Source organism: Penicillium griseofulvum (genome assembly GCF_001561935.1).
Source record: "Penicillium griseofulvum strain PG3 chromosome Unknown contig_84, whole genome shotgun sequence".
In the NCBI taxonomy this organism is placed as follows: Eukaryota; Fungi; Ascomycota; class Eurotiomycetes; order Eurotiales; family Aspergillaceae; genus Penicillium; species Penicillium griseofulvum.
This window is the reverse complement of record NW_024467475.1, coordinates 366,797-390,280: the sequence shown is the minus strand read 5'-3', so window position 1 is coordinate 390,280 and position 23,484 is coordinate 366,797. Positions and strand designations below refer to the sequence as shown.

Genomic DNA, 23,484 nt, shown 5'->3' with positions numbered 1-23,484 from the left:
GAAGATTATGTCTTAAGTATGTTGCCTGCTTTACTCGCAGCCGCAGACGGTGGCGGTCACAGTCTTGGTGATAGTGACTGTACCGGATCCAGAGTCACCACCGGAGGACATAGCAGGAGGACTGGTAGGGACGGGGCCGGAAGGAGTTGGAACACCGGGGATCACGGTCGAGTTGATGATCTCGGAGGTCTCGGTCTCACAGGGGGTGGTGGCAGCCGGGTTAGAGGGCGCAGGGCCGGTGCCAGTGGGCACAGGGACCGAGACGGTCGTGGAGTGGGACACGTTGGGGCCGCCAGGAATCACAGTGGAGTTGATAATCTCCGAGGTCTCGGTGTCACATGGGGTGCTGGTGGCAGTGGAGCCGCTAGGGACAGATCCAGTGGGAGCAGGGACTGTGCCGGTGACATTGGGGACGGAGACGGTGGTGGAGGCGGAGCTGTTAGGGCCGCCGGGAATCACGGTAGAGCCGACGATCTGAGAGGTCTCGGTGTCACAGGGGGTGGTAGTAGCAGCGGGGACACTGGGGACGGGGGTGCCGGCGGGAATGGATACAGAGACAGAGGAACCGGGACCGGAAGGCACAGCGGTGGTGCCGGGCAGGTAGGGAGTGCTGGAGGGAAGGCTGGGAACAGAAGACGAGGCAGGGCCAGATGGGGCGCCGGGGATGTTGCAGCCGGTGAACCACTGGAGGATAATGATCTGGATGCTGATATCGATGTCAATGGAAGTGCAGCCACCAAGGAAGGCAGCGAGCTCAGCACGAGCGTCGAAGCTCAGGCCAGTGAGGCTACCGCCGGCAGCACAGAGGGAAAGGGCACCACGGAGGTCAACGCTGAGACCGGTAAGGAGGGATCCGGTCAGGAGATCGGTGACATCGCCAAGCAGGCCACCAACAAGGCCGACCGAAACGGAAGCATCAGCCTCGACAGCGAAGGACAACCAAAGGAGGACAACAGCCTTGAGCTCAACGCCCAGAGAGCAGTCAGCGCTGGCGAGCCAGATGGCGAGCTTGGTGCGGATGTCAAGGTCCACGCCGACGGCAAGCTCGCCCTTGGCGCATGCCTCGAGAGCGAGCTTAACATCAGCAGCGAGATCGGCAGAGAGATCAAGACCCAGGAAAGCGATCAGGGAGGCCTGGCCACCAGCAGACAGGATACCAGACTCCTCGATGTGCACACCGACGGAAGCACCAACGGAGATGGTAGAGAGAGCGGTCTCAGCAAGAGCACCAATCTCAACAAGGTCGCCACCAGCATGGCCGTTGATCCAGGCAAGGACTGAAACCTTGAGGTGAGCACTGAGGTCACAGTCCTCGCTGTTGATCCAAGCAAGAAGGGAAGCCTTGATGTCCGCTGACAGACTGCCGATAACACCACCCGCGGCGCAGACATTCAGACCGACTTTGACAGCCAGGTCAAGATCAAGCTTGGCCTGGATCCATGCGGACAGGGAAGCTTGAGCGCCAACACTCAAGACGAGAGCAGACTCGAGGCTGGAGGCTTCAAAGATACCGTCAATAGTCACGTAAAGCTGGCCCTTGGCAGCGATGTCGGCACATGCGGGGATGTACACGGACAGAGCAGCCAGGACGTCTGCGGAGAGGACGAGCTCCTCGTTGCCCTCACACCACGAGATCAGTGACTTCTTGAGGGAGACGTCAAGATCAGCGTGGAAGAGCAACCAGAGCTTGAGGGCGGCCTTAGCCTTGTGGTCAATGGCACCGGACTTGCAGCCGAGAGCACCACCCTCGAGAGCGGCAGCAGCCTCAGCAGTCAGGCCAGCAAGAAGATTACCGGAGGAGTGGCTATCAAGGACATCGCCAAGGATGGCAGTTACGTCGACAGTTATATCCCCAAGGAGCTCACCGAGGAGACCAAGGGTACGGCGTTCAACGGCCAAATCAGTAGGGTAGGCGAGAGCCGAGCCCACCACACCGGCGAGCAGGACGAGAGAAGAACGCATGTTGAGTTGTTGTATTAACGAGTGTATAGGTCGAAATTGGGAGTATAAAGACTTCTAAAGATGAACAGAAGCGAGAGATTGGACAGGCAGGCACAAGCCGCCAAAACAATTAACGATAGACTGGTAGAAAGAGAAGAGAAAAAGACAGTTGACCGATTGAAGATCCGGCAAAGAGGTGATCGCCATTGTTTATATACCCCTGATCAACTGTGACCCGGGAGGCTTGTGGGCATTCAAGCCACATCGGAACAGACTTCTACACAGTACTTTGTTAGTCCGTCTCCAGGTCCACATTTGGAGCTATCGACCCCCTTAGGCCCCAGGGATGAGACGGAGACATGGATCTTTCACGGCCAGGTGGATCGTGACTGCCAGTAAGAGACGACAGTTGAATTACCGCATTGTGGATCATCCGAGCTATTCTTGGTCAGGGAGAATGGTATCAAATTCTCATAGGATAATCTGGATCTCAACTACTCCGTACGGAGTACTCCATCCGGGTTGAAGTAACTTCATTTGGGAATTGGAAGATGCCGAAGATTAAAATGGGAAATAAAGAATGAAAAAGAAAAGAAAGTCAAGTCATAAGGGGAAACAATCATTGCGGATCATCACGCGGTAGGGATCAACATTGACGGTTGAGATGTTTATGCAATTTTTTGTATCAACTGGAGTCAACCCCTTTCTATCTCCACAAATTGAACTATATTGTAGTCGAACGATTTACGATGTAATTCACCCAATCCCTCTAAATCCAAGTACCTAAATGTCATAAGAAGTGTATGCGGCATTCCGAGTGGCCCGTTAGAAGTCTATATCCCACAGCCCTGGAGACTTAGCCCAGGCACATATTATGCACGCTCTTGACCATATCAGGTAAAGATGGACAGGTCCAATTCTGTTACTCCGTAAAAACCTATCAATTAAGGTCATTCCAGGTCATTCCAAGGTTGAGGGAGTGGGCACCTGTCAGCCACCAACTGAATTTTCGGTCTGCTCTTTGTAAGGAAGAACTTATAATAATCTACAGACTACAATGCGATAGGGACTAAAGTATTCTGTACAGGTGAGTGAATAAGTTACAAATTGTGCTTTTAAACCAAAATATTGGAAAATAATACTCCATAGAACCAAGATTGGCTGTTGAAACTGATGTTCTAGAGCTTGAGACAGAGCTCGACACAGCACAAAAACAAGGATAGGAGCATCTAGGCTCCAGCACTAGTCGAGGCGCTACTTAGTCGGGCTTGGAATAACAAGATATGAAGTTATGCAGTTCGCGCATTGGAAAAATCTCCACTTGGTTGCCAAATAAGAATAATTTATTATAGATTATGTTATATAATATCAGAATGCGCTAGGAGTGAGAGACTGGGTGGAGTATTATCCCTTAGACTACTCCGTACGGAGTACTAGGTCGTTGAACTCTGTTTAGTTGGATGTTCTTCTGGTTACTCCGTTAAGGAAAGGAAAATGGACGATAAGGGGGCTGTTAAAATGGATTCAATAGAATTCTAACCATTAAGCTTCTCTTTCAGTTTCTCCACAAACTAGTTAACTCTTCTAAAACGACACTAAAAGTTGCCAAGAACCATCACCCAATGCGGGAACCAGTTCGTTTTGGACCTTGAGACCGTGCAAAGAATTGAAACAGACTAAAATAGTTGGAGAATTATATACCCCGTCTACTCTGTACTCCGTACCGAGTACGATGTCAAGGAAGTGTAGTGATCTGCAATGTCTCACTCCACGCGGAAAAGCCCCACGAGCACTGCGCATGTGATGGCCTCTCAACTTCCCCTTTGGAGATTGTAAATGGGCTGATTTATAACGTGTGGGACTACATGCAGTTTCTCATCTCTAGTTGCAGCTACAGCTGCAACTGCCCGACAATCCAAGACATCTTTATAGCTATATCGGACAAAATAGCCGAAAGGAAAAACAAATTTTGGAAATGCAGGAAGATTCTTCGGGTTTCGAAAGAGAAGCTAAAAGACGTATTTTCGTCTCTGAGCCCCCTGATCCTACTCTGTACAATAATTCTACAACATACTTCCACCAACATAGCCTAAATAATAAGATATGGAATACGATACGATATACACAGAATAATACTATTTCATCACACAAAGCACTCAAATACCATAAAGTTCAACTAGTCTAACGCCTCGGCTACAAGTCTACGGAACGAGAACGATCTCAGAACTCCATACTCCGTATACTATGTGGTACTTGATCTTTTAGCTACAAAGAAAACCGTTAAACCGAACCTGCTCTTTTTGCTTTTTTAGATCTCTCATATCGAGGTGTTCTATTCCCCACTTCCCCTCGGATGTTTGACCTTAAAGGTCCGAACATGTTCGAACTTGAATCACAATGATTAGATCGGTGCATCGGGATTATCACTCTTTTTGAAACAGTTGCTATTTTTGTTTTCCCCAACTGCAGGGCTAATGACCCACCAGTTGACGGCAAGATCGCACCAAAAGTTATAATTTTTATGCCGCATTATCCGAACTTCTGTGGGCCGAAAACAAGACATCCTCAAACAGTCCCAGATTCTCATGAAACTTGAGATTCAAGATCATGAACACGCTTGGGAAAAAAGGGATCTTTTCCTACCCGGAAGTTTCCCGACCCACATGTTTGTTGGGATTACTCCAACTACCAACTATGGGAATGTCTGAAGGCACACGAACTACACCAGAGGTGAAAAAAAAAAACAGGTACCAGTGTTTCTTCCTGCTGCGATCAAATCTTTCTAATTGGAACATTCATACTCCGATATACTGTTTACTCGCAACCCAATCCCTTCCGCTGGTGAATATAAAAACCTATACACAGTAATTATAGTTTTACTAAATTAAGAACATTCAAGTCGGGTGTTTCGGGAGTTGAAAGAGAGGTCAATGTCACATGAAATCGTAAAAATTTGGATGCCAAGAGTTTCAGAATTATCAGAACCTTCTCGTTCCATGGTTCTCGACCAACTTTATCAAAGCCCTAACTTGGGAGTAACATCGACTTCGTGAAACAACTTATGTTTCAACATCCCAACCGATTCGAAAGAGAAACTCAAGCCGAGTCCTCGATCTGACCTAGTCTACTTTGGATCCAAGTAGCGAATGGTCCGAAGAAATGGGTATCACGATTACTCGGCCGTTCACAAAACGCCAGAAGAGCCCGATATCGCTCAGACGCAGACGCTGAAGTGGCACAAAGAATCTTGGCCAGATCGATCGGACAGAGATAAGGCGGCTGTCTTGCATCCTCGCTGATAGACGCGGTGCCTTGCATTGAGCATGCGTAGTACACGCAATGGGCAATACCGAAGCAGTGACCCAATTCATGGCTCGCCGTCCGACAAACACGACCCAACCAGAGTGCAGACAGTAACGAAGGCGATGAATTCAGATCTGGGAGGGAGCGGTAGACTGATACAGCATCCTCTACAGGCCCGTTTAGCTCTGAAGTCGAATTGCGTGATCCTCGACTATTCACCGAAGATCTTTTCTGTCTCTTGGAACTTGGTTCTGCCGTAGCACATGCAGTCATGTACTTCCCACAGTGCGATGCAGGCCATGCATGGACGCGTTCGACGTCTTGCATGGTATCCAGTATGGGGTTGTATCTTGCAGTGGATACCACTGCAACACGACTGCCTCCGTATGCACGGCCACATACAAACTCGTCCTCGTCATCCTCGTAGAGATCGAAGTCCACAAGCATCAAGAGAGCGTATGCATCTTTTGGTAGAATGCTAATGGCAGCATCGAGAAGATCGTCTAGATTGACTTGGCCCCCATATACCCCGTTTGACAAGGTACGCGAACGTATCCGCACGCACTCATCGCCGGATTCAAGACCCAGGTATTGTTGCCCTGTATTTTTACGAGGTCTTCTTTTGGGCTCTTCCCATGGAACAAACCGAAAGGTAGATGGCGGCATCAGCTTCACAGGAAGACCGTGATAGAAGGCAGTCAGATAGTCCTGGACGTCCTTCGTGCTAGGAGTCTTTATGGAATTCTTATTGTTTGAACATTCTGGCGTAATCCATGTTCGCATGAAGTCAACGCTTGGGTCAACTTGTGGGGATGGAACGACATAGACTGTCTTTTGCTTTGCAGTTATCGGATTACGGTGTTCTCCATGTAGCCATTGTTGAAAGCTCTGGGGGTTTTCTGTGTCTCCTGCAAGATCATCTCCAGGCAGCAACAAAGGGGCAGGAAAGGCTCTATTGTCTTCTTCAAGGAAGAGTTTGTCTTCTCGTGGAAAGCTTCTATTGTCTGCTTTGATCGCAGCCAGACGTTGCCGTTGGCTTTGTCTGGTGAACCCTGCGATGGCAGCATGAGGAGAAGAGGACAAACAGACAACCGTATGATCACAATTTGAGATAGATCTTGGCATGCTGCAAGGTTCGAAATTTGAGGAGAATAATGTGTGGAAGAAAGGAGTTGCGGCATGCGGCTCTGTTAGGCGCACGAGCCCCTAGTAGCCCTCAACGGGAAATTACCCAAATGAATATAGAGTGCGATATATTATACCTAGAAATATATTTCTGACCTTGGAAAAATGTCAAACTTAGTGCGTTTACTATAGTGCTAGGAACCTTCTGGAAATGATAACATTGAAATTCAAAATATATATACTTAAAAAGGCCGCCCTCAAATCACACATCAAACGTTACTCAAAACTGTTTTTAGACCGTGGATAAAGCGTTGAACATCCGCCTCACTGATCAATTGGCGATTGCCCTCGAATTCAAGATCCAGCTTCCCATCCCGTGGGGTAGCATATATTTCTGGTCTGTTTCGAGGCAGCAGATCCGGTTCGTAGAAGGATATCCGACTTTCTGCCCCAAGGAAAGTGAAGTTACGCTCATCTTCTTGCTGGAAAGAGGTTCTCCAGCCAAAGTCTTTTGTGTCATCAGGCCAGTCAGTGCAGTTCCGGATAATTTCTTCCATTCCGGCAGTTTCGTATCGAGAATCCTCAATGAGCTGACGCTGTAATTGCAATGCAATAGTTGAAAGAGTTGCATTCTCATCAATGTGCACGCTGATAGGGATTTCGGTCATAGATGGACCGACCACATTTTGCAGGCTGCTAGGTAGCATCGACCGACCAGTGACTAGTCGACCAAAAACAACATGGGCTTGTTGGTACTGGCGGGATAAGACAATAGCACAAGCGGCATGGAATAAAGTTGCAGGCGACATGCCCTCAGACAATCGGCCTTCAGGCATTGGAATCGTCGCCTTCATCGTCAGCCGGTCCATGGTAGTGTAGACACAGTTCGAGTTAGAGCAATCTACACTACTCCAGTCGGGGGTTGGAGCGAGCTTGAGGCGCGTGGTCCAATAGGCAAATGCGTCTGCCTTCATGTTCTCCCTATAGGTGATGTATTGGGCAAACTTCGGTTGGTCAGGGATAGTGTCGCCACAATAGAGCGAAGAGAGGCTGCGCAGGACTGTATCCCAGCTAAAGCCATCAAATTGGGCATGTGAGATTCGGAAAATTAATCGGTGCTGCCCATAGTGACTGCGTACTGCCATGAATCGAATGAAGGAAGAGCCAAAGGATCGAATCCTTTTTCGATCCAGCTCACAAATGGAATCAACAAAGGCTGTAATATCGTCATCATGATCTGACTGGAAGTTGTCATATGCCGGATTCAAGTGTTGGAGCAAAACCTGCCAGAATCGACCCCCCGTATGAATGAACACAGTACGAAGGATGTCATAATGGTTGACTAGCTTGCGGCAAGACCACTCCAACCTTGCGAAGTCGACATTTTCTGGAAGATCAAAGATCCAATGCGGCAATCGGCTTGGTGGGTCTTGGAAAGCATCTAAAATGGCACAGGTTTGGAAGTCGGTGCAAGGAAGCACGTCAATAACAGTCCCAGCCCCAGGGTCAAGGAGGGGATCAACAGATTGAGTGAGGAAGGCCTTCGGATCCTTCGTCTCGAGCAAAGCGAATGGTTGCACCAAGGGCAGAGAGTCCTCCACAGTCGTTTCCTGTACTAAAAGAGCGAGTTGAGAGAGCCGTGGTGCGCTGAAAATATCAGCGACTGTGAGCGAGAGCTTCTCATTTCGAGCCGCTGCCACTAGTCGCATAGCTGCGATGGACTCTCCACCAATTCTGAGGAAGTTGCTGTCGGCAGTGATAATGTTCGCATCCATTCCAAGAACCTCCGACCATAGTACTTGCAGTTTCTGTTCTATGACGGTGGTCGGCGCGCGACGGGGCTTCCCGTGGGACTGCAGTTTTGCCAGCGTCTCCAAACTCTGAGCGGCTCCCAACTGCCGTAGAGTTCTTCTATCTGTTTTGTCCGTGGTAGTCATTGGTATCTTGTCGATGGGGATGTAGGCGCCAGGAATCATGCTAGGAAAGAAGCAAGGTTAATAGCTGTCGCATTTATCCAGACCTATAAAAGTGAAGTCGAAATTGAGGAATACATACTATTGCGGTAGACAGTTGGAAAGTCGGTCCTCCAAACCGTCAATCAAGCGTGTCAGCGTCGATAAAGTGTGCTCCTCGGACCGCTCCTCTCCAAGGGATGAGAGGGCAACAAAGACGGCGAGAATGGGATTGCTGTTATTAGGGGTAATAATTTCTGCCGCAAGACCATCAATTAGATCAGGGTGGCGCAGATTAGCACGGATATGGTATTCTACTTCGGCCAGCTCAATTCGTTGGCCCCGAAGCTTGACCATACCATCCTTACGGCCGAGGAAATCTAGCGACCCATCAGAGTTGTATCGAAGTAGATCACCCGTCTTGTAGAGGGTCGCCTGACGGCCCGGGAAGCCAGGCGCGCCTTGCAACAGCCATGATGGATTTTGAATATACGCAGCGGCAGTTTTGTCAGAGTCATTAAAATATCCTCGACTGACCGTTGGACCCTCAATGAGAAGCTCTCCCACTGCGCCAATCGGGGCTAGACGATCGGGACAACCCGGTTGCACCAGCCATGTCCGGGCCCCATATGAGTACCCTACATGATTGTTGGGCCCATTAGGCTGGAGAATTGTGAACGTGAGAGCTTGTGCACACTCAGCTGGGCCGTAGATCCCAATAATGGCTTCGGCCTCTTTCCACCGAGCAATCTCGGTGGTGGGAATGGGCTCCCCCCCCATAGCCAAAGTTTTGAGCCCAGGCATACTCGATGGCGTCAAGGATCGCACCACTGAGGGGGTGAAGTAGGAATAGTTGCAGTTCATGCGGTTGAAGGCCCCCGCAATGTCATTTCGACGTTCCGACTCTCCAGGAATACAAAGACAACCTCCGCAGATCAATGTCTGAAGGGTATTAGACCACGAGACGTCGAAGCTATATGAGACAAAGTCAAATACGCGTGTGCCTGGTTGAATACGAAGCATCTCTGCCTGGTGTGTCGCAGCAGAGGCAAAATTTTGATGAGTAGTCACGACGCCTTTCGGCGTACCCGTGGAGCCGCTGGTAAATACCACTGATATTGAGTAAGAAGTTAGTACAGTCATTATAGGGACGGAAAAGAAAATCATGTAGAGACGCACCGTATAGCACATTGGATGGGTCAACTGTGGGCAAAGGCTGGGTGGGAATATTTTTAGCCACTGAATCCAGGTAACCTTGGTCAATAACCATGACCTCGGCATCAGATAGATGACCTGCTAATCCGGCAGTGCTGGCCGAGGCTAGGACAACCGGAGGATTGACTTGTCTGACAATTGACTGCAGTCGGGATTCTGGTTGAGTCGAGTCCATTGAGAGACACGCAGCACCTGACTTCATCACTCCAAGAGCTGCCACTGGGTGCCACATGGACTTCTCAAAGCAAAGCGGGATAACAGTACCAGGACCAACACCAAAAGCTATCAAGTGCGAGGCCAACTGGTTAGAAAGTTGATCCAGCTCGGAATATGACAAATGACCGTCCCAGGCGCAGATGGCGGGCTGGGGCCCATAGCTTTGAGCAGTTCTAGTAAATAGGCTGTGCACACATTCAGCAATTGCCGGCGGGACAGAAGAGTTCCAGTCCCATAGCTCTGCTAGATCGGCACCACTGAGAGTCTGAATGTGGTCGACAGGCTGTGTCGTGGCCATACATACTTGACGCAAGACGTGCTCAAATTGGGAGGCAATTCGTTCCATCTGTGCTGCATCCACTACCTTAGAATCAAAGCTGAACTCAAGGTGCAGACCATTCGTCTGCGTAAGCTGGCATATGATCATGATGGCATTTGGATTGGAGTCATCGAGGTCCTGAGTTGCAGAGACTAGCTCCCTCGGATTCTCGTAGGGGCCATTAGGATGATCGATAGACTGACTGTGGCTTGCAGGTTGAACAACGAGAAGAGTATTGAATCGGCTCCCGCGATCGGTGTTTGTGTCAATGCGCCGAATTGTGAGAAGCTCGGTCTGTTCGTAGGCAATCATGTCGATGGACTGCTTCTGGACATTAGTGAGGAGACTATCGACCGATTGTTGGAAGTCAAGTTTGACTCGAACTGGCACGGCGTTCATAAGAGGGGCAACCATGCGGTCCAAACCCTGGATAGGAGCTTGCCGGCCAGTAACCATGGCGCCGAAGACCACATCGTCCGAGTCCATGTACCTCGTGGCGAGGATGGCCCATGATGCACGGATGACTGTGATCATAAATACGTCAGTAACTCCCAGGAAAGATAGTAGTGTAATAAAAGCAAACAACATAACATACTGGTTGACGGAGTGACATCTCGCTGTGGCCACTGGAATTCCTCTAGACTGCGTCGTACTGTGCTATCTGCTTTAGGCTGATAATCCTCATGAGGCAATGCAGGGAAGGGTGTTGCCTCGAAATCTGCAAATTCACGACCCCAGAAGTCTTTTGCTTTCCCACCATCGACCTCCATTACATGCTTGATGAAAGCTTGGAATGATGCCACTGGGGTATCATCACGAAGGACACCATCATAAGCCTTCGATACCTCGTCGACGAGAAGGTTCAAAGAGTAACCATCATATATCGCATGATGCTGGGTTAGCAGACAATAACGCTCCTGGTTGCGTTCATCTTCCGCAATGGCAAGCCGAGTCAACGGGGTACCCAGACCCATGGGCCTGGTTTGATATTTTTGGAGATATTGCTGCAATGGTTGAGCAACGTCCCAGTGTAGCGGTTCATCCACAATGCCTTGCACGAGCCCCTCCGTTGAAGAGTTGACAATCCGTGAACGAAGGATGGGAGCAGAAGATCTGCTCACAATTTCCCAGGCATCCATGAGTCGTGACTCATCTACATCCTTCCTCAGTTTGAGCAAGAGTCGAGCGACATAAGAGTTGGCGCGTTTTGCGGTCATGGAGAGGAGCGACTTTTGAACACCAGTACAGGGGAATATATCTTCAACTTGGCTGACTTGAATGTGGCATTGGCTTGCGAAGTCATCCAAGATAATCTTTTGTTCCGAGGGGTGCTTTAGGAGAGAGAATGGGGTAATCACTTCCATCTCGTTGTGCTTTATCGTAACCAAGGCAGACATTGCTTGTGCCATATCTGACAACCGAGGCGTTGTGAGGATACTATGAACTGACAAACTCAGACCTTGCATACGGGCCAATGAAGCCAACCGCATCGCCGAAATTGAGTCACCACCCAGCCGAACGAAGCTACTTTCAATCCCAATTTTCTCGGCGGGTATACCGAGGACTTCAACCCATAAAGTTTGTAGGTGGCACTCGGAGGCAGTGCTCGGGGCCAATGTAGTTGTAGGGGCATCGCTGCGTGCCAGGAGTTCTAGAGTCAAACTGGAACCCATCTCGCGCAACTGGCGTCGGTCTGTCTTGCCACTCGTTGACATCGGCATAGATGGAGTTGCAATGTACGCCGCAGGGACCATGTAGGACGGAACCCTGCCCGGCAACTCAGCTTCGAGATAGGACAATAAGTCAGCCAACTGTGATTGATTGCAGTCGATAAAAACGGCGAGCATTGGCCGACCTGTGGCTATTGGCTTGATAACCTCGGCCACTGCCGTCGGCGCAGCTCCCGACGAAGATCGATCCATTAGACACTGCATGACATGATGCTCAACATCTGCTAGCTCGATGCGTTGGCCTCGCAGCTTGACTTGTGTGTCCTTTCGGCCCACGAACGCGAGATTTCCAGTGAGTGGATGATATTTGACAAGGTCGCCAGTCTTATACATACGACCACGCCGCCCCGGCACTGTTCCATCAGGGGATCCCAGACCTAGCCAGTATGGATTCTCAATAAAAGCAGCTGCTGTTTTCTCTTCGTTCTGGAAGTACCCCTGTCCCACTAGAGGTCCCTCGAGATACAGCTCACCTACCGTTCCGAGAGGTGCTAGTCGGTCTTGGTTTTGTGGGTCCACTACCCAGGTTAAAACTCCGATACCTTTGCCGATAGAGTGCACGGCAGGGGTTGTTGTCTTGGGAACTCGATGATAGAGGGTAATGGCAGAGCATTCCGAAGGTCCATATACCTCAAATGTGTTGACATGTGGAGACCATCGAGCGAGATCCTCTGGCAAGACGGCTTCACCCCCGAGGAAAAGATATCGCAGGGTAGGAGTACGTTGCGGATCTATCCACCGTGCAGTGGAGGGAGTTAAGAAAATGTGCGTGGTCTCAAATCGGCGCACGCTCTCGGTCAGATCGCTTTTCCGCTCTTCCTCACTAGGGATACATAGCGTGCCTCCGGCATTCCATACATGGAAGAGGCACCAGTATACTGCATCAAAAGAGTATGAGGAGAAATCGTATAAGCGTGTCGTTGGGTTCATTTCAAGGGTGGCTTGCTGGTGGATGACTGCACTGGTAAATTGTTGATGGTGCATGAGGCATCCTTTAGGGGTTCCGGTGCTACCACTTGTAAACACGGTGTATAGAAGATCATCTGGAGATACAATCGGCAGATTGTGACTTTCGGTGGTCCCGTTGACCTCGCCGTCAAAACAAGCGGATCCCTTCCCCAAGACAACTGGGTGAGACACCCATCTACCACAGCGCTGTTGCTGGGTGATTGATGACAAAATCACAGTGGGATTTATCTGTTGCAATATACCATCAAGACGAGAATCTGGTAGTAATGGATCCAGGAGAAGACTCGCGCCGCCGGCTTTCATAACACCGAGGACGGCGAGCATGGCGTACAAGCTTTTCTCAAAGCAAAGCGGCACAATCATGTTTCTTTTCACCCCCATGCCAACTAGGTAAGTTGCAAGCCTAGTTGACAGCCGATCTAACTCAGCATATGTTAAACTGCCATCCCACGCAGAAATGGCCACCGTGCTGGGCTGACGTTGCACAACCCTTTTGATCAGATCATGCATACATTGATCTATAGCGGCAGGCACCTCTTTATTCCAGGCCCAGATGGCGTTCAGATGAGTCTGTGTCATCATGTTTATATCTCCCACCGTAGTGTGTGATTTTTCCTGTGTACACATGCTTTGAAGGGCCCGATCCAGGTGCGCTGCCATGGTTTGAATGGTTTCTGACTGAACAATGGCCGAGTCATAGCAGAATTCGACCTTCAGCTTACCTGGCTCTAGGTTACACACTACTGATAGCGCATAAGAGCTGAAACTATGGTATCGGGTGGCCTCTTCCTGTTCAGCAGACTGTAAGACAAATAACCCAGTATCGTCCATAGCCTGCTCGGGTGGTTGGATGACGAGCAAAGTCTGGAAGCGACATGCCTCTTCTGCCTGCGTGCTGACTTGCCGGATATTCGACAATCCTGTTTGCTCATGAGCCACCATATCTCGCTCTTGATCCTGAATGGATTGAAGAAATTGTGAAATAGTGGCATCACTTTTGATCTGCACACGCACAGGAACTGTGGCAATGGTCGGACCTGCAATCCTCTCTGTGCCCTGAATGGGGGCTTTGCGGCCCATGACAACTGTGCCGAATACCACGTCAGATGAGATTGCATATTGGCCACATACGAGGCTGAATGCTCCACGGATGATGGTAGAAGGAGTGAACCCATCCGTTCGCCATTTAACGTTGTCGACTACAACAGTGTAGGTGGAATCTGTTCTTGGCTGGTAACTAGCCGAGGGCAGTAGTGGAAATTGCGAAGCTTCGCAGCTTTCAAATTGTGTTTTCCAAAACTTGACCCCGGCTTCCTCATTTTGACTGCAGACGTACTTGACGAAGGTCTGGAAGGGACATAGTCGAAGAGGTGTTTCCCCATAGTAAAGACTCTTCAGCGTGCCCATTATCATGGCTGAACTCGGCCCATCATATATCGAATGGTGCATAGTCAATGCAAAGTACCAGGGCGTTGGGCTGGAAGCACTAGTTGGTTCATTGGTCGACTTGCATGAAAACAACCCACAACGCATGAGAGGGGTTCCCAACCCCATTGGATGCTGACGATCCTGGTTCAGGTATTCCTCCACGCTCCCGGCCTTGCTCCAGGCAGTTTCCTCTCGGATCACGACTTGAACAAATCCCTGACCAGGAATATCGACGATTCGTGTGCGGAGGATAGGCACGGTGCGCACTAGCTCTTCCCAGGCGAGTTGGAAGCGGTGGACATCTGTCGAAGGGTCTAGCTCCTGCACATTGCGACCGGTGTAGTCCCCCCGGGACTTGATTGTCAAAGCTAGCAGACCTGTCTGGAGAGACGTGCAAGGAAATACATCTTCAATGTCGGCCTCATTGACATTACAAGCTGATGCCGCCTGGTGACGTGCAAGCTTCTCGTCTCGGCCAGGTGCCAACAGCGTAAAAGGCTCAATGCTGTCATCTGGTGCATCCTTGAGGTTCTGCAGTAGCCTGGCCATTTCCTCTAGGATAGGGAACTCCATCACCCCGGCAACAGTGAGCAACAGGCCGTGTTGATGTGCGGTACCCACCAATCGCATGGCATCAATGGAGTTGCCGACCTGCAGGAAACTGTCGGTAGCCGAGATTGTCTCCGCCTCTATCCCTAGAGTCAGAGCCCACAGCCGCGCCAACGTAATTTCAGCGGTCGTGACCGGTAGCCGTCCCGTGGATCTTTGATTGGATGGAGTGGAGGACGTAGCAATCTCAAGCAGCCGCCTCCGATCTCGTTTCCCGTTTGTAGTCAGAGGAACACTCGGAATCGCAATATACCATGAAGGCACAGCATAGCGAGGAAGAACCATCTGGAGTTTCTGGTTGAGTCCAATTGTTAATTGGTCGATGTCATCTTGGGTGACGATGAACCCAACGAGTATCATTCCACCTCCACCTGGGGGCGATATGGTATCGACGATGACTTCAGTGCGCTGGCCTGGACGATCGAGACATTGTTGGATTTGTGTCTCAACCTCCTTGGGCACCACCAGTTGACCAAGTACTTTGATTTGGGCATCCTTTCGCCCTACAAACACCAGATAGCCGTTGGCATCATATCGGGCCAAATCCCCTGTTCGATAGACACGGCCCTGCCTTCCTGGATGAGCAGTCCCAAAACCTCGAGAGAGGAATGTGGGGTTTTTGTAGAAGTGCTTATCTGTAAGGGATTCATTTCTGACATAGCCACTAGCGAGTGCAGGCCCTTGTACCACGATCTCGCCGATCGCACCGAATGGAACAAGTCTGTGGCGGTTTTGCGGATCTACGAGCCAGCAGCGGAACAAGTCAATGTGTGCAATTACACTGCTAAACCAATTGGGCTCGTCGGCCGGGTAGACGGTAACTGCAGGGAATTCGGCAGGGCCGTACCAATTGCGGACAGCACAGTGACCTTTCCACCTTTCGACGTCATCCTGCAACATGTTTTCACCCCCCATCACAATAGTGGAAAGCCCCGGGACGTCTTGTGGACGGAGCAACCGGGCGGTGGATGGAGTGATAAAGGCCCAGTTCGCCCTGAAATGATTAATTGCAACCGCGATACCATCGAGGCGTTGGGCTTCCGACGGAATACAGAGACAAGCCGTGTGAGTCAGTCCAATTATTGTTTCCAGGGTAGCGACATCGAAATCATATGATGAGAACTGGAACATGCGAGAAGAGGAAGTTACCGACAAACGCCGGGCGGGCTCCTCTGCATTTGCGGCCAGAGCTCGGTGGCTCCAAAGAACATGTTTTGGTTCACCGGTGCTGCCAGAGGATACCAGAACCGAGGCTGGGTCGTCCATCTCAAGGACTGGTAGGGGCGTGGTATCTTCTTCCAACGGGCTCTCCAGAATTTGCTCCATTGTAATACAGCGAGCGTACTTAGAAACCGTTGCCAAGCGCTCGGATGAAGCAAGAGCAACTTCGACGGTAAGATGCTGGAAGGTACGCCTCATTCTCTCCTCTGGCATGTCTGCTGATTGTAGCAAGGTTACTGCACCGGCTTTCCAGACGGCAACCTGAGCCAGTGGCATGTATCGAGTCTTGACAAAGCACAACGGCACAACCGACCCTCTTTTAACTCCCAGATGCTGAATTAACTTGCGTGCAACAACGGTAGAGAGTTGGTCTAGCTCGCCGTATGTGAACTGGCCGTCCCATGCATCAATGGCAATAGCCTCGGGGCTCGCTTTCGCACATAGAGTGATCTTGTCATGTACAAACACGGTTGGGTTTGGGGGTAGTTCTGCATTTTGGCCCCAAAAGCGCTCCAGGTCAAGCTCGCTAGCTGTCTGGATGGTATCCAGTGTGATCCTGTCGGGGGACTTTGTACATAACTGGCGAATGACTGTCACCAGCTGATAGACAATCCGTTCAATTTGCCGCTTGTCGATAATCTTTGGGTCAAAGCTCATTTGAATGTTAACCCCCGAGGTTGTAAGTTGGCAGATGACCATCAGGCCATAGACATTGAAAGGATCAATGCCCAGGGTGCTCAAACTTGAGGCAAAGCTGCGTGCCTTGAACAAATGGCTATCCTCATGCAGGCTGTTCCCTGTAGCTATTGGCTGGACCACTAGCAATGTCTGGAACAACCCGGAATTACGGTCTCCGTTGGCCCGTTGAATGTTTGGCAAGCCGTATTGCTCATAGGGCATGATATCCAGTCCCTGTCTTTGAAGACTTTGGAGGAATGTCTCGACTGTATTTTCCCAATCAATTGATACAGCAATTGGGATCGTTGCAATAGTTGGTGCTACGCAGTTCTCCATGCCCTTTATATTTGCCTGCCGTCCACTCACTGTCACTCCGAAGATGACATCGTTGGAAGCCACATACTGTGACGCGAGGATCGCCCACGCTGCACGAAGGATTGTGGATGGGGTTGCTCCCTTGGATGGCCAGTCCAGAGAAATCGGATGCTCCATGAAGTCACTAGCTTGTGGCTCATATGTTGTGGATGGAAGGACGGGGAACGAACGGAACTCAGCGCGAGACAGCTGGGCCTTCCAGAAATCGTCCGATTCCTGGGTACTGATCTGGCTCAAATGGCGAATGAAATGCTCCACTCCAGTAACTGTCCTTCCTGGCTGATCATAATACTGTGCCTGGAGTTCTTCGAGAATCATGGGCAGTGAGCTACCATCGTATAAGCAGTGCGAAATCGTGAAGATAAACGTGCGGTCGATAATAGCGGCACGACAGAGCTGGGTTCCTAGACCCATCGGCTCCAATTCATCTTCATGCAAGTACTGCTGGATGTTTTGACCAAATCTCCAGGGTATGTCATCAAGGACAACCTGCACAAGACCTTTACCGGGGAGATCGACGATTCGTGTCCGCATAATAGACAATTTGGCGATTGTCTTTTTCCAGGCATTTTCGAGTCGGTCTGGATTAATATCGCTTTGAAGCGGCAATACACTGCGAGATACATATTGCCCCTGTCTTCTGGCTCCAAGCGCCAGTAATCCCTCTTGAAGTGCTGTACAGGGGTAGACATCAAGAACTTGATCATGCGACACGGAACAGATTTGAGAAACATATGCTCGGCAGTGTGACTCGTCCACTCCCAGGGGTAAAAGGGAGAACGGGGGAATATCTTGCATATCAACATGACTTTCACCGTGAACCATTTTCTCAGCCATATTTTCTAGCTCCGGGAAATCGAATACATCAGCAACAGTGAGGGAAAGGCCCTGGGTCTGGGCAATTCCAACAAGGCGCATAGCGCTGATAGAGTCGCCTCCCAAGCGAAGGAAGTGGTCGGTCGCATAGATGACATCTGGCTCTACTCCCAGCACATGAGCCCACATTTGCTGCAATATCTTCTCGTTTTCTGTGGCCGCCTTTCTGGTTTGCTTTCGGGTCGGTTGCATTTCTGCTAGTTGCGCCAACGTGAGGGAACCTCCAATCTCGCGCAATCGTCGTCTATCTGTCTTTCCTGTCGGACCGATAGGAAGTTCACTGAGTGGTATGTAGACCCTGGGAATCATATAAGACGGCAGAATGCTGGCAAGATGGTTCTCCAGGGCATCGATCGGCCACGTATTTTGCATATATGCTTTGGGATCTGCGCGGTCAGCCTCATCAGCGGGACTAACGAAGAGGGCCAGAATATCGTTATCACCGCAAGCGGGGGAGAATATCTCTGCGACAAGCATTGTGTCCACTAGGCCTGTCAAGAATCCTTTGATGCACCGCTCTATCTCTCCTAGATCAATTCGCTGCCCTCGGATCTTTCGCTGGGAATCATGGAGGCGGCCAAGGTAGATGATACAACCATCCGAGTCATAGGCAACCAGATCCCCAGTACGATAGACTGGACCTGGTCGACCAGGGGTCTTCCAATGTCCATCTTGCAGCCACGATGGGGAAATAAAACTCTCTTTGTTCAACGCAGCGCCATTGGCTCCAGCATATTGAGCTAGCATGGAGCCCTCCATACACAACTCGGCCACTGCTCCCACTGGAGCCAGTAGGTTTGGGTCTTTCGGATCCACAAGCCACGCTAAACCGGCGCGACCTTGCCCGATCATACCTGGGCGCCAACTGTCATAATCCACAAGGCACGAAGTAGCCACCGAGGCTTCCGCTGGCCCGTACCAGTTATGAACAGTCTTTTGTGTATCTAGCCATCGAGTAGCAGTCTTGTACTCAAGCTTCTCGCCCGCAAATACCACGGTTTTTATAGATGGCAGATCACTCGGTCTCATGGTCTCTGACACAGATGGGGTCAAACACATCCAATTGGCGTTGTAACCGTTGATTGCGTCCGTCAATTGATTTTTTCGGTCCGTCTCCGACGGGATACACAAACAGGCTCCAGCAAGCAAGGTGGCGAGAGTCTCAACTGTGCTCACATCAAAATCGTAACCAGCAAACTGGAAGACTCGACTCGTATCGTCTAACCCAAATGCCACGAGTGCGGCTTGAACGTTAGTTGATAAGGCACTGTGACTCCACGCAATGGCCTTTGGTATTCCTGTAGACCCTGAAGTAAACAGGAGAAGAGCGGGATCACTGGGCTGGTGGCAATAAGGTGAATATTTGACAGCAACATCGCAGCCTTTCCAATCCGGGGCGATGATATCGGCGATACCGAGGACCGGCACCAACTCGTGGAATGGAGATGAATCGGACGACATGGAAGTAACGGCAATCTGTGGCTTCAAGCTCTCAACAATCTGCAGGGCTCGAGTTTTGGAGACAGGTACAGACATCGGCAGAACAATTGCACCAACTCGGAGGGCGGCAAGCATCATCACTGCCTGCCACGCACTTTTCTCAAAGGCCAGAATAACGATAGACCCAGGAGTTACACCTTCGTCGATAAGGCGACCAGCCAGCGTCACAGACCAGAGCTGCACCTGTTGGGCTGTTAGCTGCTGGTCCCACGCGGATATCAAGACTGCCTCTGGCTTCGCTTCGCTTCGCCGATGAAGGCCATCGGTGATAGATTCAAACTTGGGCTCCAGCTGCGCTGCGTTCCATGTCCAAATGTCAGCCAAGTCGTCCTTGGTGATAACACTTATATCTCGTAGCCTCATATGAGTACACTCATCCAAGCATAGCTGTCGCAGCACATGTTCGAATTGTACCATCATTCGCTCAACCTGTTTGGCTGAAATGGCTCCAGAATCAAAGTTGACCTTCAGTTCAACTCCGGACTCGTGCAATTGGCAGATAATCATCATCGCATACGGGTTGTACATGCCCACGGTGTCGGCTTCTCCATCCTTGCAGACGATTTTCAAACTGCCGGGCTGATCAGAGCTGTCAACAACACTACTCGCCCTGCTGAAGAGACCGTCGACCTCGTGGCTGCCTTTTTGCTGAGCCGGCTGGATCACTAGAAGCAGTTGGAAAAGGTTGGCTTCCTCAATCAATCCAGCAATTTGCTGCAGCCCTAGCTGCTCGTGCTCAGTGGCCTCCACTGCCTGTGATTGAACCTGTTCAAGCCAGCTCTCGACTGTTTGATTCCAGTCAAATCTAGCACGTACTGGTACGGTCGCAATTGTTGGCCCGGCAATTCGTTCGATCCCGGGCACGTTGGCCTGTCGCCCGCTGATCGTGGCACCGTATCTGACATCGTTAGAATTGGTATATGAGGCCAGTAACAGGGCCAAGGCAGCCCTTACGACTGACGATGGTGTAGTCCCCGATTGTGTCCATGACATTTCAGTGATGTTGTGATTCAAGTCAACCTTTTTCTCTGACCGATATCCCGGAGACGGGTAAGTCTTCGTTTCAGAACCCCCTTCCAGGTAGGTCTTCCAATAGAGAGACGACACTTCTTTCTCTATCCCGTTTGTGTATTTCACAAATGATCGGAAGGGCAGAATTTCTGAGGGGGTGACCTTCCCATTGTATTCGGCTTCGATGGCATCCAATATCAACTTTGTGGACCAACCGTCGAAGAGTGAATGGTGTATTTCCATGATAAGACTGGGGGACGCTCCAGAAATCAGGCCAGCACGACACAAAGGGACCCCCAATCCCATTTGAACGGAGGATTTGACGAAGTCGGTGACATTCTCGTATTGTTTCAACATGATGGGGGAGTCGACAACAACTTGGACCAGACCGTTGCTGGTCAGGTCAATGACCCGTGTTCGCAGGATTGATGCTTTCTGAACAGTACATAGCCACGCCTTTTCAAACTGGGGGAGATTCGTTCGGCTAGGAAGCTCAAATAGGGTGCGTGCAACGTTGTTTGTCTCGCTTCGAGCTGTGATAGATAGCATTCCCTGTTGGAGTGCAGTACATGGATATATATCTTCAACTTGAGTCACCTCGATATTGCAGTGCCCGGCGGCCTCCTCACGCATCCTTTGAATATCTGAAGAAGGGCCCATCAAAGAAAATGGGGTAATTCCTTCTACCTCAGAAAAGGTGGAATTTTCCTTGATAATGAGGGCAAGATCGCTCAGCACTGGACTCTTGAACACATCTGCAACTGTGACGGATAAATTGGCCTTCCGTGCTGCTGCGACCAACAGCATGGCTGCAACTGAGTCCCCGCCTAAGCGGAGGAAACTATCTGCGGTGCTAATTCTAGTCGACGGTATGTTTAATACGTCCGCCCAGAGCTCACGCAGCTGCTCCTCCCTCACAGTTGACGGGTCACGGTATTCTTGTACCGGTAGGATGGCTGACTGTAACTGTAGAAGCTCCTCTAAAGACAAACTACCTCCTATGTCTCGCAGTTGTCGCCGGTTTACTTTGCCTGTGGCGGCTACCGGTATCTCTTCAATGGGGAGATAGATGCTGGGGAGCATGAATGCTGGCAACACTCCATCTAGGTCATGCACAAGATTGTTCATCACGATCCTGACTGCCTCATGGTCCTGGTCCTTGGTATGCACGAATAATGCAAGCAGTGGAGTGTCGCTTCCCTGGGGAAGCACGATATCGGCAATAATCGTCAGTGCATCATTCATGCATGCACGCGCATGGTGCTCTACATCACCAATTTCAATCCTTTGACCTCTAATCTTTAATTGAGAGACATCTTTCCGCCCTAGAAACAGGATGTTTCCATCCGAGCGTGTCTTGACTAGGTCTCCAGTCCTGTATAGGCGACCTTGCCGTCCTGGGACACCAGGACTCCCAGACAAAAGCCATGGTGGGTTGTCAATGAACGCTTCACTGGTCTTTTCTTGATTGAAAAGATACCCTTGGCCAACCATAGGTCCCTCGAGGTACAGTTCTCCCGGTGTACCAGGAGAAACGAGCTGGCTGCTATCGTTGGGATTGACGATCCAGAGGCAAAACCCCACCCCTCTGCCAATATCCGGCCGGTCTTCATCGCAGCGGTTTAGCCGCGAGAAGGTACATTTCCAGGTACACTCAGTGGGACCGTATGTATTGAGCAGACGAACACGGTCAGCCCATTGAGTCACATTTTCTCGATACGGCATTTCTCCACTCAAAAGAACCGTTTGAAGTGTTGGTGGGATCGGACTAATCGTTCGCAGAACAGTGGGGGTGACATTGATTAGATTAGCTGCAAAGGCCGTGATCACGGCTGATAGGTTGTTCACCATATCTTGCTCGTTGGCAACGCACAGACAGCCACCTGCGCAAAGCGTATGAAGAACATTACTCCAGGCTACATCAAAGGAGTAAGGTGCAAAGTCAAACACTCGCGACTTAGGATGGAAGCCAAGAGCTGTACCCTGGTGATATACAGCACTTCTCACGTTGCTATGGCTAATACACGCTCCTTTGGGCTCGCCAGTAGTTCCACTATTTTGAAGGACTAGAGTTAGTACTCTTATTCACCGGGGGAACTGGGTAATGGATCTCTTACGAGGTGAAGGATATATAGACTGTGTCTTCTGGTGAAACCATGGGCAAATCAAGGTTGTGATGTTGTATGGTGCCCGCAATTTCCAGCATACTATCGTCGAGCTGAAGGATGGATGAATCGCACAAGCGAGAAACTCTGTCTCGAGTAGCTACACCACAGATCATTGTTTTTGGCTGCGCATGTTTGATAATAGATCGAAGTCTCGCATCTGGATGAGTGGAATCGAGGGCAATGGCTGCACATCCGGCTTTGATGATACCCAACATAGCGACACAGGTCCATCGTGACTTGGGGAAAAGAATAGTAACCGAAGATCTCGGTGGATTGCCCATCTCACAGAGATAATGAGCAACATGATCGCTCAAGGTGGATAGTTGAGCATAGGTAAAATCTCCATCCCACGCGCAAACAGCGAGGGCATCTGGTTGTCTTTGCGCTACCTCAGTAATCAAATCATGAACACAACCTGTGATGGATTCTGGGACAACAGTATTTTTTGCCCATATTTCATCGAGTTCTTGTGATGAAGGTGATCCAGCATCAGGTGCATCTGGCATTGATAGCCCGCTCTCCTCGTTCATGTTTGTCGCAACCATTTTGATGGGTTACCAAGATGCTTCTGGCGGAACTGTAGAAAAAGGTTGTCAGGGTTCTTAATTCTAAAATGCTCTCTGATCTCTCGTTATCAGCGATGACTAGCAATGATCCCCCCACCTTGTGGAGTCCATTCGATAGTGCGCGGTAATGCATGCGTATACAAGACCGGTTTAGAGTAATACAGTCAGAAATGGCCATTACGCTGATGTTTCATGTCTCATCCTTGTCGTCCGCATGGCCCCCCCGGGGCCGGGACCCTGAGGGCCCGCTTTAGTATTATGATCCACATACTGAATCGGGTG

The 23,484-nt window shown here is 50.3% G+C and overlaps 3 protein-coding genes across 3 annotated transcripts; all 3 read right to left on the bottom strand.

Moving 5' to 3' along the window:
* Nucleotides 1–30: 30 nt before the first annotated feature.
* Nucleotides 31–1,962, bottom strand: PGRI_046990 (putative cell wall protein; the record flags this gene model as incomplete). Its single annotated transcript, XM_040792412.1, has 1 exon — nucleotides 31–1,962. The coding sequence occupies one exon, from the start codon at nucleotides 1,960–1,962 to the stop codon at nucleotides 31–33; it is 1,932 nt and encodes a 643-aa protein (XP_040644379.1).
* A 3,075-nt stretch (nucleotides 1,963–5,037) lies between these two features.
* On the bottom strand, nucleotides 5,038–6,369 carry PGRI_046980 (uncharacterized protein; the record flags this gene model as incomplete). The annotated part of the gene is made up of 1 exon (XM_040792411.1): nucleotides 5,038–6,369. One exon carries the CDS (start codon nucleotides 6,367–6,369, stop codon nucleotides 5,038–5,040), a length of 1,332 nt encoding a protein of 443 aa, XP_040644378.1.
* Nucleotides 6,370–6,638: 269 nt separating this feature from the next.
* Nucleotides 6,639–23,181, bottom strand: PGRI_046970 (non-ribosomal peptide synthetase; the record flags this gene model as incomplete). Its single annotated transcript, XM_040792410.1, has 5 exons — nucleotides 6,639–8,346; nucleotides 8,425–9,433; nucleotides 9,501–10,595; nucleotides 10,667–22,521; nucleotides 22,586–23,181. 5 exons carry the CDS (start codon nucleotides 23,179–23,181, stop codon nucleotides 6,639–6,641), a joined length of 16,263 nt encoding a protein of 5,420 aa, XP_040644377.1.
* Nucleotides 23,182–23,484: the final 303 nt, after the last annotated feature.